At 46.1% G+C, this 15,636-nt stretch overlaps 1 protein-coding gene across 10 annotated transcripts in view; it reads left to right on the top strand.

Annotated features, from left to right (window-relative positions):
• GTF2IRD1 (GTF2I repeat domain containing 1) overlaps window positions 1-15,630 on the top strand; it is a 210,023-nt gene extending 194,393 nt beyond the window's left edge. For 7 of the 10 annotated variants that reach the window (XM_019511404.1, XM_019511407.1, XM_019511405.1 and 4 more), the window contains 6 exons: window positions 2,020-2,067; window positions 8,127-8,204; window positions 11,268-11,460; window positions 12,322-12,359; window positions 13,302-13,438; window positions 15,499-15,630. In XM_019511404.1, the coding sequence (XP_019366949.1) occupies window positions 2,020-2,067; window positions 8,127-8,204; window positions 11,268-11,460; window positions 12,322-12,359; window positions 13,302-13,438; window positions 15,499-15,567 (563 nt within the window). In that variant the 3' untranslated portion in view covers window positions 15,568-15,630. The other 3 variants (XM_019511406.1, XM_019511409.1, XM_019511408.1) reach the window with 2 other exon arrangements.
• The last annotated feature ends 6 nt before the right edge of the window (window positions 15,631-15,636 follow it).

The raw sequence follows: 15,636 nt of genomic DNA, 5'->3' as shown, positions 1-15,636 counted from the left end.
GCAGGAGTAACAGATGCAAACTGGAGCCTCCATGCACCGACGGACAAGCGTGTCCGATCCGTTCGGACGCAGCAGACGGATGGTGGAGTCGGTCCCCTGCTCAGAGTCCAAGCGCGTCCTTCTGTGCAGAAACGTTTGCGACTCTCAAAACCCTGCTTCTCCGTGTCACTTGACTCCTCAGAACTCAGTAAGGGTCCATAGCAAAATGGTCAGATGCGAGGTCAGCAAGATGTAGGCATTCAGCATCCAGAGCATGAACCTGTTTTATTTCATCTGCTTCAGTTGCTGATTCTCTTAAGTTTTTGTTTGAAGTGTTTGCTTTAATGCAGATTTTGAGAAATAGCGCGCACACGCGTGCATGCACGCACGCGCGCACACACACACACACACACACACACACACACACACACACGCTTCAGAAGCTCCCTGTTCAGCAGTGGCCCAAACCCTGCTATTTCTCTATAATAGTATTCACGCTGAGTACCTTTCTATCCCATCTCCAGTTGCTCTAACTTCCAGCCTCTGTCATTACTACACCTTGCCTCAGACTTTCCCCCTCATTAGCTTGTTTGCCACACTACCTTGAATTCCTCTCCCAATGGAAGTGTCAGCTTTATTATAATGATCTGTTTCATTTTTGTTTTGACCATAATGCAAATTTTGGTCCTAGCTTTGCTGCCGCTGCTTTTCCCCAGGAAATTCATTTCTTTTTGATATCACTTGTCATTTCAGAGTCAGTGACTAGAGCCAGCATCTCCTTAGGGGTCTCTTTTTCTCTGTTTTCCTCCCCATTGCTACAGAACTAACACAATTATCCTGTTTACTTTTCATCTCCTTTAACCTTAGCATTTTCCTTTCTGCAGTCGCCCCAGCTTTGTCAGTGCTGTCAGCTTCAGCTCACTCTCTCACCCTGCAGCCTAATAAATGCACTGCAGAGGCCCTTTTCTTTTCCAAAGTACAACTCTTGCCCCTTCAACCTGTTCTCTTCTGCCCACTGCAGCATGATAGCTGAGTCTGGCAGAAAGCAGAACTCATGCCCAACTATAATCACTCACCACTAAATGCTTTGCAGCACTGGCTGAGAGAGGCAGTACTCAGAATCTCCTCCACCTCTTTTCAGTCATCGCCTGTATACTTTTTTCCTCCCACACTGTGACTTTTGCTCTCCTTTTCAGCGATGCTTACATTGAAGGATTGCTTTGGACGTTCTGTTCGGCTGCTCTCCAGATGGGGAGCTCTGTGTTCCTTGTGTGCATGCATTTTACAGGATATTGCGAAGGTGATGATGTGGTGTATTCACATGTTCCCCATGCTGGTTAATTTGGGGTTAGCAGTCTCTCCCAGAGAGCCTGCTGCAGGCGACCCTGGAATGAGTCCTCCCCCTCTCAACTATGCTGGGGAAGGGAAGAATCAAAATACAGAGGCTGTGCTCCCCCGATGAAACTCACTTCTTATATCCCAATGAAGTTGACCAGTAACAGGACATAAATGGGGATGAAGCAGTGTCCACCTTCTGCTGACCCACCGCACAGGGCTGGAATTTCATTCTCGGCACATATCCAGCTTAGGCAGTACATGTTAAATGTGGTGTCAGTGTGTTTTACACACATGGCTTAGGGAGAGGGCTGCTCTGTATAGCAGGCGCATCAGTGTATCATAAGAACTGAAACATGCTGAGAGAGACATGTCCTTAAATCACTTGACTTTCAGCACGTAAGTAGTTCAATTGAAGTCAATGGGACTCCTCACGTACTTAAAACTAAGCATGTGCTTAAAAACTGTGCTGAGCTGGGTCCTACTTGATTCCACCCTTGTCTCAGCTGTGCAGTTCTGGTAGCAGCGTTTATCTATGGAGGAGATCTCTCTACCAGTGAGATCAGAAACCAAAGAAAGTGCCACTTTTTACGTAACATGCGTGTGTTCTGTTTTTTAATAATGTGAAAAGGAGCTCAGCAGAAACCAAACTGTAGCACTCATTGCTCTCTCTCTCTCTTTTTCTTCTTTCAACGTGTGCTGTAGCCCCTAGACGGATAACATCATTGGAAAAAGCGTACGCAGCTTTGAATGGTATGTAGCTCAGCTGGTGCATCGTAGATGGTAGCAGACAAGAAATGTACTTGTGTTTTTAATATGGGAATGAAACTACCGAAAAACACCCCAGTTTCAGGTGGTTCCCCCCCCCCCCCTTGCACTGTTTCCACTGTGGTACCAACAGAAGATGCATTTTAAATTACTGTTATTACCATATGCATTTGTAAGCACCTGCTACCATAGTTTCTAGGCATCAGTGCTGATCCTTCTCCAGATAAACTGACCTGACAAATCTATGCTTAGCTCATTAATGCCATCTAATTGATTAATTTATGGAGAAGTCTTACAGTGCAATTCATAATAATTATGCGAGCATTTTTGCATAGTTTGGGCCACATCCTCAGCAGGTGTTAAATCAGCATAGCTTCATTGATTTCATGTATATAATAATTTCCTAGAGTAAATAAGAACTTGCATTGTTTTTATCTGTAGTGGAGTTAGGTTTTTCTCATTAGGTGGCTTCATCAGAGCTCTACTTACCTACTTAAGCCTGGAATCTGGCCTTGTGTGCCTAGATGTTAAATGCCTGCTCCTACAGGTTTCTAGCCACATCTAGAAAATGTTACCTATGTGCAGCTGGATTCGAATGACATTTAAACCTGTGTAATTGTGGAACAGTCTCATGCCAGTGAGTTGGCTCATTCCTGATTTACACCGGCATAACTGAGATCAGGAACGGGCCATTAGCCCACAGTCATACAAGAAGCTGGGAGACAGAACCATCACGTGCTCATCCTATTGTGACTCAGGACCAGCTCTGATAACCTTAAGTATACTGATTGCCTAACTTGGCAAGGAGGTGTCTTTGAATGAGGGGGTGTGGTATCTACTACTCCCTGTGAGCGTGGAACCAAAATCTGGCCCTGGATAGCAAAATGGCTGACAATTAATTACTAAATCACTGTAAAGCAGTTCTACCATTTTACCTGGCCTTCTAGGTACCAGCATTTTGCTAATTTTAGCATTATCCAGCCTGCTCTACTTTCCCAGACAGTACTGTGCAATAGCTGATTCAGTTCCTTATAGGTACTGTATTCTGTGGTATTCCAGACTTCCCCCCCCTGTATTTTGGGGTGCTTTTGGTGCAGGTGTAAGGGGCTAGATTAGTAATCTGTTGGATGGATGGCATATTTATCCATATAGTGATAGGCAGGAAAGCTTCCCCAAACTGCCTCAGCCCCAACCTCAGTTTGTATAGGACCCTAAACTTTCTTTTGGTAGTAGTGCCTCCTGATCTGGTAGTGACTAGCTTTCCTCAGACCACCAGGAAAAGAGAGGCTCTATCCGTCCCCTGAGTTAGCTCTCTCCATTTGGCCAAACTAAAATCCAGGGGGAATTGTTCTATCTGTGTTGCTTACCTCCAGGTAGCCAAATCAGCAGTTACAGGAAGCTACACACAGACCATTTCCTATATTCTTTGAATGCAAAAACAAAAAAGAACAGCGTAAAATATTCAGTCCTGGGTACCTAACACAGCAGACCTAAGTTCACATTGCGACACCTAATGGAAATGGCAGGGGTTTCAGAAATTCTGCACACTCCGAAATCCCAGTGAAATAACAAGCAACTGCAGACACACAGGAGCTTTAACATTCAGGCCACATTTACTGGTCTCCCTATACATTAGGGATCCTGACTTTGAGCAGTCAGAATTGAAGAAGTTATGCTATTTCTGTTTAATAACAAAAAATAAATAAAATGACAGTACAACACTGGAGAAGGCATGGTAGATTTGCACCTTTGTATGGATTTGTACAACACTGTACCAGACAGGCTTCCTGATACAGGGTCAGTATATTAGAGAACTCAGTATTGTTCTTGAGCCAACTGTATTACAGTATCAATAAATATAAAATACTAGGCTGCATTTGTTTTGCCCCATTACATCTAACAGTAATCTAGATGTAATGAAAGGGATCTGGCAAAGCAGCAAACAGACTCAAGACATACAGCGATCCTTTCCATTGGTGTCTCTGTGTTGTAAAGCAAAGCATATGATACGAAAGGCAGGTTTAGCATAGGCACTACGTTCTTCTATACTTCCTCTCTGGCTTCTCTGTTATGCGTGCTCAGTTTGAGTTTCTCCCACTTCTGCTAGCATATAGTTTGTGTCACCTGGTATAAACTTAGGAGCCTCACACCACCACCAAAAGCAGGTGCAAGACAGAAATCAAAGTTCCTATCTTATTTCTTGGAGGATTACTAGAAAGGCAAGAACCATCGGCATTCTAAAACTCAGAGAAACAAAAATGCTGCCACGATTAACCCCCCACCCCCCCAAAACAAAACAAAACACTTGATTTTGATGTTTCTTTTTTTGTCTGCTACCATCTATACATCCACATGGCCAGGAAACTGAGCATAAATGACAGGAAAGTCACAGAGGGAGCTCATTAGGGGGCTGCCTGTGTTAAAGTGACCCCCCCCCCCCATAGAGACTAAGCCTGCTACAGCGTGGGCTAACACATATGTGCATACTGGAATGGTAGAGAGAAAGGGAGCTTCTTTGCAATTTCCTTCCTGAATTGAGAGATCTTCGCAGCCTTCTTTTGCTAAGTCCCTTTCAAGCGTCATCATCCCAGTTGCTGAATGCAAACTGTTATTTGGCCTCAAGCTTCTTTCAGAAATAACCCCTTTTATTTGGATTCTGTGTCTGCACATACAGAGCTATTATTTCCCAATTTCCCCAGTTCAAAGGCCAAGCTTTTGTGAAGATGTACACTAAAGCAGCACAGTACATGTCGTCAAAGAACAACAACTTCTTTTCAGGAGTGAAGACCTCAAAGATAGAGCATTGCTAGCTCTCCTGGTTCTGTCATGGGGTACCAGGGGCCAAGCCTTGTTACTGAGAGTAGGGCCAGGCAGTAGAGTTAAAAAGCTGCAGAGCCCCAGGTAATGAGCAGCTGGAAGTTAATTAAGTAATGGCCTGCTGAGGAGGCCAAGGGAAGATGCTTGTAGCCCACTGAGGGGATCCTAAGTCAGGTGATGAGAAGGAGGCCATACTGCAAGGACTATAGGTATCTGAAGAGACCCACAAGCAATGGTTTTGGGCCAGGAAGACTAAAGTGGCCAAGGGAAAACCTAGTAGCTGCGGAAGGGTTAGATTCAACAGTGAAAAGTGCAGAAAAAGGGCATTAGAAGCTCTGAACGGCTGTGACTTTGGGGGAAAACCTCTAAACGTCGAAGAGGATCTTGATGGGGAATACATCTGGACAGCATCAAGGCGTTTGCAGGAACCATTCTCCGGGATTTGGTGGAGCACCCAGGGTACAGGAATGATCACCCTCCAGCTTTAAGAATCTGGGTGTAGCTAAGGGTGGCACATCAGTGAGGAAAGAGAAGCAGCTCAGAGGCTTCAGAGCCTGTTGCTGCAAATAGTCCAGGAAGGAGGTGGCAGAAAGGTGGAAGCTGCAGCAAGCAGAGACCCAATGGACCATAACAGAGCAGCAGCACCAGCTGGCAGAACACTTCTGCAGCCAGGAACCAGAGGAAGCCTTGAAAGAGCTGTGTGGTTTCATCCCCGAGCTTGAGACGATGACTCAGAAGTGTTCTTGGAGGCATTTGAGCACACAGCAATAGCGACCCAATAGGTTAAAGCCACCCCTTTGAGGAACCCTCTTGACTGGGATGCCCAGGCTGCATACCATTCACTAACACGCCACGATGCGCAAAGCCATGAAAAGGCCAAAGAGTAAAAAGGCAGGCATAGCGTGGCCAATAGAGGTGCTACAGCTGTTCCTGTAGTCACGCACCATTACACACAGGTCCTGTGACTGTTGCTGTTTTTCTCAAAACCCCAACTCTGGGATAAAGAAAGTTTCACAAGAATCTCAGAATTCATTTAAGGAATAAAAAAGCTGTTTGCCAGCCCCCCGATGGTGGAAGGAAGCATGAAAATATGACCCAACTGCACTCTGAAATCTTAGATCCCAGATAAGAAGGAGAAACGCCAAAACACTGGGGTTTTTTTACTATTATTTCATCAATTTCAACCCAGGCTTTTGACTTTTGGGGACCTGACCCATGATTTTGGATGTCCAGTGATGGATCAGGCAATGAGGCTCTGCAAACTGACTGTCACTTGTAGAAGGTGGGGGAAAAAAACCCAAGTGCTCTGAAGATGAAACTGAAATAACTTAGGCTTTGACTTAAATGTATTAACTAATGAGCTGTATTTTTCCCCAAGTTAAGCATGCACTCAAGTGCTTTGCTGAATCAAGGCTTTAAGTGCTGAACTTTAAACATGCGAGTATTGCCACTGCCATGGACATTAGATGGACATCAAATAAATTATCAACAGCAGCATGACTGTATAGTCAGGTAGATCTGTGTTGTGTATGAAACCTTCTATTCATACATATGCACAGTACTCGGTATACCTTCATTTTAACACTACTTTTTATTATCAAACTTTTGAGATTTTAAATAGAAACGGGCTGTCCTCCGGCTAAATTGTAGTCTTGAGTGATGTCTTGGTAGAGTCTGTCTACCTAACAAGGATGGTATTGAGAAGGAAGAGCAGGGAGTATGGGTCTTCTGAAATTCTTCCCCTTCTGCCATTCCCGTGGGGTTGACCGCTAGGGCTCAATACCAGATTAGGAGAGGGTTGCTTGTGAGGAATGCTTTAAAGGACCTTCATTCCCTGAAAACACTACTTTTACAGGCTTGGGAAATGAAGAGCTGAGCTTTATCTCAAACTCTCATCAACTCTTGTAACAGCCAGACATTGTGTTGCTTCTTTCCTACTGGGCCAGCCCAGAATTTATTCCAAACCTGTTTGTAAATGCACGGTTTCCTTCTCAGTAACATCACAGAAAGGCCCTACTGCAATTCTGTAAGCACAGCTTTGAATAGAACACCACGATGAAAGAGCACGTTCCACAAAGCAGATGCAAGAGTTCAAATGTGTAAAAAAATCTCACATTTGCCAGCATCTCTCACACTGCAAAGCTGTGTTCTTCCCAGCCCTCTGCCACTTAGCACCCTTTGGTCTAAGAGTTGGTGTTTGATGTACTCCTGTCAAGCTTTTGGTAACCAAAGCTTTCTAGCCAGGCAGCGGCTTAGAGATGCATGGATTTGCAGAGACAAGAAGATATCTTAGAAAATGTCTGCCTGGAACAACTTAACTGTAAGCCTAAAAAAGAAGTTAGTTTCAATGAATGCCTCTGATGAATACTGGACTATGTTCTCCACTAGGTGGCCAGCAAGTATTCAGCTGAAGGAAAGGAGAAAGAGATGCAGAGAAGCCAGTGATTTTTCTTTGAGCTGCAAGAGTTTACTTCTGATTTTGCACGTGTGTGTGTATTGCAAGGGTTTTCTTCACGTCTGTATATTGCACGCACAGATACCAAGCATCTGAACAATGGAGAGGACTGGAAAAGGCTATTTCTTACCTTTTCATTAGGACCCATGTGTCTGAGAGGGAGGGAGTATTGTGTGGAGGACACATGCTGGATGCAGTTATTCTTCCTGGAACCTCCCCAGGGATGTCGAGTGGCCGGGAAAAGCCTAACTGATGAGGCAATTTCAGTGAAATGAGAGAATAAGGAAAAATTAAGCTGGGCATGGGGAAGATAATTACAAAAGCAAGTAGAAAGCCAAGCTGATTATCTGGCATATTGTAAAACAATCCTGCACTTAGGAGTCGGGCTGGAACGTGGTTGTCTCATTCTTTTATATCACTTGTGGGAGCACTTGAGGCACCAAGGGCCTGGGTCTCCATCACTTTGCAGAGCAGCTAATGAGTGCCAAGTATGTAAAGTGGGTGGAAACTGCTTTTGCCCATGCAAAATGAAGATTAGGCAGCATTTTGTATCCACTTTGCATAGGTATCAAGGATGACGCCGGGTGCAAGCAGGGAATGCTCAGAGCCAAGGTCTGTTGCTGTGGCATTTTTGGACGGAGTGCGATGAGCTCTTCTCCAGACCATCCTGTGTATTTGTTGTTATACTGAACTAACTGTTCTCACGCTGCGACTGACTGCACTGGGGAGCGATGAGCCAGGCTGTTACAACCTTTGCCTGTTTTCCTTACAGACGAGGACGACGCAAACAGGCTCGGAGAGAAGGTGATTCTCCGAGAGCAAGTGAAGGAGCTTTTCAATGAAAAATACGGTGAGTAGCCTCACCGCCTGCCCATGCCAGGGCATTTCACAGAGAGCAGCCGCAGTTAAAATTAATTAGATTGAAGTCTGCTATTTATAGGCCAAGCAGCCTGCTGTGGCACAGGCTTGTTTCACCGCTCCACATTACAGCCCATTCCCAGAGGTGTTCCTCATCTCTGCAGACTGCTGACAGCAGGTGGGGCTGTGACCCTTTTGTCTTCATCTCCTCTAAGGGCAAGGGGAGGGAAGGAAATCCGCATCCAAGGACTGGGACTTATGTCAGCTGCTGCTGCATTTTTTAAGAGATGAGCAGCTGGAATAAGCCCTGGTGCGCTCTGAGAATGGGCTGGCCCAGGCTAGCCGCTGGGAGAGCTCTGCCTGCAGTGGGGAAGGACCGCTCTTTGCTGCACAGCACAGGTAAATCACAGCAGCCAAATGCCAGACCCCCTGCACATTTTGAGCAGCCAGGTTGAAACTGCAAGAGACAAGCAGATTAGGGTGCTGAAGGGGATGGTGGCATTTGGGCTGTCTGTCTTGAGTTATTTGTGTCCTTTCATGCCAATCTTGTGCAAAAATAGAAAAGGAAGACAAAACACCCCTGCAGCACAGGGCACAGCATTCAGCAGTGTAATTGTCTCAGCCCTTCGCAGAGCAGAGGCGTTGCACAGTTACTGGTGCATAGCTGTCTAGCTTTCCCCCCACATTGTGGTTCTGGGGGCTTGATTTGCATAACCGCTTTACAGTTGTTCCTCAGCCAAACTGTATCTGAGTCCTTGTACTCTGTATTGGCCCACAAGCACCAGCCAACCAGAGCACAGGGACGGGCATTATCACACCACGGCAGCTGCTCATCTTCTGTGAGTGGCTCCTGTGCTTGGGCTGCTCTGGCTGGTGCCAGCACTCAGAATTTTCAAGCTAATTTGCCAGCTGCAAAAATGCTGCTTCAGCCTGAGTGGATCATCCCTGCAGGCCCCTGAAAAAATTCAACCGAGAGGAAAAAAAGTAGTGGCCAAGGAATGAGGGGTGCCAGACTCGCACACAGCACGTGGGGCTGAAACCTCCTTGCTCTGAATCCCTTCTGCCCTTCTTTCACCAATGTTTTCAGACTGCAAGCTCAATATATGGACGCAGCTTACAGAGTTAACAGTTCCTCTGTGGGTTGAGCTTCCGAATGTCCAAAGCAGAATGACCAGTTGGCCAGTGGAGAGACACTAGGCTACTTGTATAACATCCAGTTCAAGAGCTAGTCTATTCAGGGCAAGGAATAAAGAAATGTAGAGCAATACCACGTGTCACAGTTGGAGGAAGTGAATGTGTATGTTACTGAGCCAGCCTCTTTGTTTCCAGCAGAAAAATATTGGGCGGCAGTTGCATAGAAGGATTAAACAAGTGTGATCTGTATGGTGTTGAAGGGGTGCGAGGGACTGCAGAAGCCCTTGCTTCAGGTGCTTTTGTTTCCCATGAAAGAGGGTGAGCTAGGCAGGGAATATGTTCTCATTATAGTAACAGCAGGTGATCTCCTATTCCTCTCCCAAAACACACAATGTGGACATTGCTGAATATGTTCCAGATGTTAAATCAGCAGCTGCTTGCTAAATAAGTAATGTTGCACTGTATACTGATTCTCCTCCACTTTTTGTGTAATGTGCCTGTTGCCTGAGCTCTAGACTGAGACACAACTCAACTTCTCTTAGCTACATAGCCCCACTAGGGTCAGTACGAACACACTCTGTTGCAGTGATGGCCAGACTCAAGCCCTGGGAGTCAAAAGTCTGGTCGCTGGGCCAGTTGGGCTTAGAGCATGCAGGGTCAGCTGCATTGGTGTGCACAAACCTTGAGTTACCAGGTTACTCTATAAATATCCACTATGGAGTTTCTTGCACCTGGCTCTGCCAGTAGCTGTCAGAGACAGGACATTGGACAAAAAGATTCTTAGTCTGATCTGAGCTAGCTGAATTCCTTTGATCTGGGTGCCAGAGCATACCACTGAATTTGCAGCAGAGCATTCTCTGAACAGGCCCTACCTTGCACCAAACAGCAGCTGAGCCTCTGTAGACAGTAGTAACTCAGGATGATTGTTAAGGCTGATTTCCTTGGAAAGAAAGCAAGAAGCTGTAACTGTGCTCACTGACTTTAATGCCTCAGTTTGGGTTTTGGTAATGCTTGGTGGGGAGTTAAGTCCCAGCCCTTGCCTAGGATATGGAAAGAGGAGAGAGGAAGAAGGTTATTAGTAACAGCTCTTGCAACAGAATCTGTTGCTTTGTTAGGAACAGAACCCGTGACCCAAGGTTGTGGAGGATGAGAACTTGGCAAAGGCATCAGCTTACGTTGTTATCGGAGAGTATTTTGCTGGACTTGCGGACACAGATGTGGAGTGTATGTGTAGGCATTGTATATTAGCCCCAAAATGCATTTAATTGTGAGAGTATTTAAAGACCAATGAATCCATCAATTAATTGAACAGAAAGATATGAAGCAATTTCATCTCATAAGCAAAAGAACATCATTTCCTCAGGTTGGGCTAGTGGGAAGAAACAGGGATATGTAACTCAAGAGGAACGTGGCCTAGAGAGATCCTTCTTGTCTTTGTCCTTGCAAGAGATTTGTATTCAGGCGGTCAAAAGTGTGCCCAGTCCAAGAGCTCGTTTCTGACAATAGCTTAGAAAGCCCAAAGGAATGCCAGCCTTCACAACTTCCAAGACTTGAGGCACTGTCCTTGCGATGCGCTTCTCACTCCACAATTTAAAACTCACTGGCTTGGCACCAAAAACCTAAAAAGTACTTGGAACCTATTATTGTTGAGTGAATTCCTGACTTTTAGGGAAGAAACTGAGATACCAAAGTCCCCAAGGGAAAGTATTTTTCTTGCTTAAATAACAAAACCATTCTTATCGCTATGTACCTTATTTAGATTTTGAAGAAAAATCATTAAGCAACATATAACATTTCCAGGAAAATTGTGAGTGCAGTGAAAACCCAGCTTTGCTGACAAAATACTCTCTGATACACCTGAGGGTTGAAGGCATCCACTGACTCTTTGTTTGTCACACTGTCCTTTACTTGGCTATTGCAGGAGAAGCTTTGGGCTTGAACCGGCCAGTCATGGTGCCATACAAATTGATCAGGGACAGTCCTGATGCTGTTGAAGTTACTGGTCTGCCAGATGATATCCCTTTTAGAAACCCCAACACCTATGACATCCATCGGCTGGAGAAAATCCTAAAAGCTCGGGAGAATATCCGGATGGTCGTTATAAACCAGCTTCAGTAAGTCTTAATAACTTCTGCACTGTGTTTAAACGTGAAGCCCAGTTCTCCAATGGAGGCAAATTAGCCCAAGTCCCAGTGATTGCATTGGAGCTGTGCTAGTTTACTTTTGCTCGGATTCTGGTCCATGCTTTCTTCTGGATTACATTTCCAAAATGCTCATCCCTCAGACACCTGCGAAATCCTGCCAGGCTAGGGAACAGTTGGGTTCCTGTTCAGATTCTTATATGCTTCCCAGCCATGTGTTTGTGGTGGGTGCAATAGATAAAATGGGGTATTATCTCAATGAGCCTGAAGTCCTGTGAGGAGCAGGGGGGCCAAAGCCATGAAGTATTAGTCTGCTCTTCCACTGATGGTCACACGGGCGAAGGGAGGAAGAGGCAGCTTGGGGCATAACCAACCAGGACCTCTTTTGCGGGCCAAGAGGGAACACTGCTAAGGGGAAGCCAGCCTTGTCCTGTAGTTGGCTTCTTCACCCCCAGTTTCCCCTCTTCAGCAGGGATCAAGGGAGCCCTTGTCCCATGTCGTCCCCAAGACAAACTGCGTGCAATAAAGGCTGCCTCAGGATGCCAAAGCAGCTGTTTTTTTCAATGTCCAGTCAAGCAATTTTTTAGAGCTCTCTCATGAAGTAAAGAAGGCTTTGCACTGAGGCTGTGGCCTGCCATGTGCGCTGCTCTGGGAGGGGAGGATTCTGGGCAGGTTTCCAGAGGAAACGGTCCTGTGGCCAAGCACGGTGTCAGAGGTCTGGATTGCCACCAAGCATGTAGGCGACAGAGGGAGCCCCACTCTGAGACAGTTGATAAAGAACATGCATGCCCCTAACCGTTCATGCTCTCTAACCCTACCTTGTTTCTTACGCAGGCCGTTTGCTGAAATATGCACCGAGGCCAAACAGACAGGTGAGCTCAATGCCCAGATTGCCAGCTGTGCTCCCGTTGCAGCAGAGTGAAACAGGCTGTGGCCCCAAATTAAACAAGAGGGCCTGTCTTCTGGGCTAAAAATCCAAACAGAGCAGGCCTACTTGATAGATATCTGTCTTCCTAATCTTTAATTGTCCCCATTTGATCTTCCGGTGGGGGCCTGGGACAAGGCCTGGGATCCACTGAAGGAGGAAAACACACAGGCTCAGCTTCTCTGCGGTAGCTTTCATGATGCCGTTTGTGTGGAAGCAAAAGAGATGCTATTGTTTCAGGCAGAGATTTGCAGTCTCCTAGGGGACTGGATGGCCCTGTTCCCATTACATTCAGTGGCAGTTGCCAACTACAGCTTATAAGACAGCTTTGAAAATCTCAGCCCTAATTTCTTTTTAAATATCCTAAGATCGGATCACTGTGCGTGAGAGGAATCCGAGTCCCAGCTCACTGTGATAAAATGGCAGTGTAACTGGCACTCATTATCATGCCAGTTAATGGTCTCAGCAGGAAGCTGAGAATCAAAAAAGCTTGGAGAGCGTTGTGACTTCTGGTGACTTCAGAGGGGTCTTGTGTGTAAAGAGAGGTCTTGGGTCCACCTGTGACAAGGGAAAACAGCATCCAGGGACGGGTTAGGGGCTCGCTGCCTGTCACATGGGTGATCTGGGTAAAGGAAGAAGACATTCTGGCCAGAGAGTAAAAGAAAAGGGTGTGAATCATTTTTCCCTGGCTGGTGGAGGCAGGGAGAAGGCCTCTGGAGCAGTAGACAGAGTTGGTTGGTGGAGTTACTCCACATTTCATTAAACCAACAAATTGTTCTTACAGGCCAGGGTCCTAAATCAGCTTGGAGAGAGGGAGGGGTGGGAAGAGGGTGTTTGCTTCCCCTCCTGAGCCCTTCCGTATACCCCCACTTTTCCCCCTTCCCTTCAGAAAAAGACAACAGTGTTCCTAAGCGAAAGCGGAAGAGGATCTCCGAAGGCAACTCGGTATCTTCCTCATCCTCGTCCTCCTCGTCCTCCTCTTCCAATATGGAGTCCACATCATCAACAAATCAGATCTCACTTGTGGTAAAGCCTTCTGCATATTAATCCAATCACTGCCTATCTATCTTTTTGTCTCTAAATTTTAGACCACCCTCTCTCTTGCTATAGAGATGCACTAGAATCCATAATATAAAATGGCAGCAGCAAATCTGGCATAAAGCAGCCAAGGTGTACCAGCATACAGCATAGGTAGCACCAGCCTTAGAGCCACTGCCCAATTCACTGTTGTTCCTGAAAGCAATGAATGTGGCCCCTCTGCATCTCTCCTGCAGCAGCTCAGCCTGCTCTAAAGAGCCGTGACATTCACCAGGCTCCACCAGCATTCACTGATGAAGCCCCCCAGCAATATGTTAAAGCTGCACTCAAGGGAGGTAGCAGACAGGACAGGAACGTCGTATTATGCACTTACCTGGCATAAAGTATCCTGCCCTGAGACAGGGACCTATTGCATAAAGCTGCTGTTCCCACTCTCCGCAACTGCAGGAAATCTAGACCTGGCACTGCTGCAGATGTGGCATCGAGGGCTCAAATCTTGCAAGGTCTGGAGTGCTTCCTGGGAGATAGCCAGCACTTTCAGTTCCAACTGGCTCTAATGGCAGCACCTTGCAGGATCCGTCCTTGAGGGCCTTGTTACACCTTGCACTGTGACCTCCACAATGTTGCTTGGCTTAGTGCTAGCTTCAAGTTTGGAGCAGTCACACCTTAAGGCTAAAAACCTTTCCTGACTGTGCTGTACCTGCATAGCTGTGGCTTGTCACTAGAGGCCTGGTGAGCAGGGCTGGTGAACCAGGACAGGCTTTTATTAGCTCCTGTCACCTGCCACTGCTAGACATGGCATGGTGCTGTGGGAGGAAACCAGCAGGGTGGTGTGGTGCAATGTTCCTGGGCTGGGCAGCAATGGAGCCGCTGGGCCGGGCAGCAAAGCCAGTACCAGAGCCCCCCTGCATCCTCGGCACTGCCTTATGCAGCTTTCCTTTTTCTCTTGTGCTGGGCCACACTCCACCTGCCGTGCAGTAGCATCCTGGCACGCCAGCTTTAACTTTCCATGCCTCACTCCCCTCTCCCTTCCCACTGGCCCTGACCTGCCTCAAGCTGTTGCCATCTTCAGCTGTGCATAGAAATACCATTGGGGAAAGGCACTGTATCCTGGGATACTGGAGGACTTCAACTTGAGCAGCACAGCTGCGGGGAGTGGCCACATATCAGTGGAACAGGAGCTGGGTAGTTTGGATCAGAGAGAACCTTGCCCTAGAGTGGTGTAACTTTGAGCTGCGTGAGTGCTATAAGAAAGATGCTTAAAAGTGTCAATGCGCAGCCAATCCAGGGGTTAAGAGCCCCAGGAGCCACCTAAAATGATCATGCAACAAGGCCTTGAGAGAGGCACATTGCAATGTAGTTGTTTTGCCCTCCTGCATGTTCCTATCCATCCTTCTGCTCCCTTCTGCACTGTGTGCAGGAACATAGCTCCACATGATTGCTAAGATGAAGTGCTGGGGATCATAATATGGCAGGTAAGGTTACGACACTGTAATGACAACTCATCATCTTTTGAACAAGCTTCACCAGATGCAGACGCAAATTTTAAGGATCAGAAGCTTACACATAGCTGCATTTTTTGTATCCTGTCAATCTTTGGGAGGTGCTGTGAACATACCCCAGCTTTCAGTTTGCTTTGGCCATGATGAGAGGTGGCTTTATTACGTTTTAAAGGCCAGTCTTATTGGGAGAGGTGTGAAGTGGCTTCAAGCAGAAACTCCAAGACACAACTATAGAAAGTGAAATCAATTGAGATGCAATGATTTGTTCCTTCATGCTTACCTAATACTGAGGATCTGGCCTCAGTTTATGGATTGACAATGAAGTGTGAAGTGTGTTTAAAACACAAGAAAGAAATAGTAATACATTTAAAAGATTTATGTCCATTTTTATCGTGTTATTTTTTTATTTTAAGAAGGAGGGGAAAGAAAGATCTTTCCTTGGAAAGTGGGATCTTTGCCCTGTGTCTGACTATAACAGATTGGATAAATGCTTGTCTTTTTGTATCATGCCTTAACAATGGATTTTGTTTTCTCTCTCTCTTTCAGCAATGGCCCATGTACATGTTAGACTATGGTGGTCTAAATGTCCAGATCCCGGGACCGATTAACTATTAGACCTCAATACTGAATCAGCACCTCAAATAAAAGAGTAAATAAATAAGTGTAATTTATGTAAAAAGTGTA

This window comes from Gavialis gangeticus, unplaced genomic scaffold, assembly GCF_001723915.1.
Source record: "Gavialis gangeticus isolate Ggan-Ray unplaced genomic scaffold, GavGan_comp1, whole genome shotgun sequence".
NCBI classification, from domain to species: Eukaryota; Metazoa; Chordata; order Crocodylia; family Gavialidae; genus Gavialis; species Gavialis gangeticus.
This window is presented reverse-complemented; position numbering and strand designations above follow the sequence as displayed.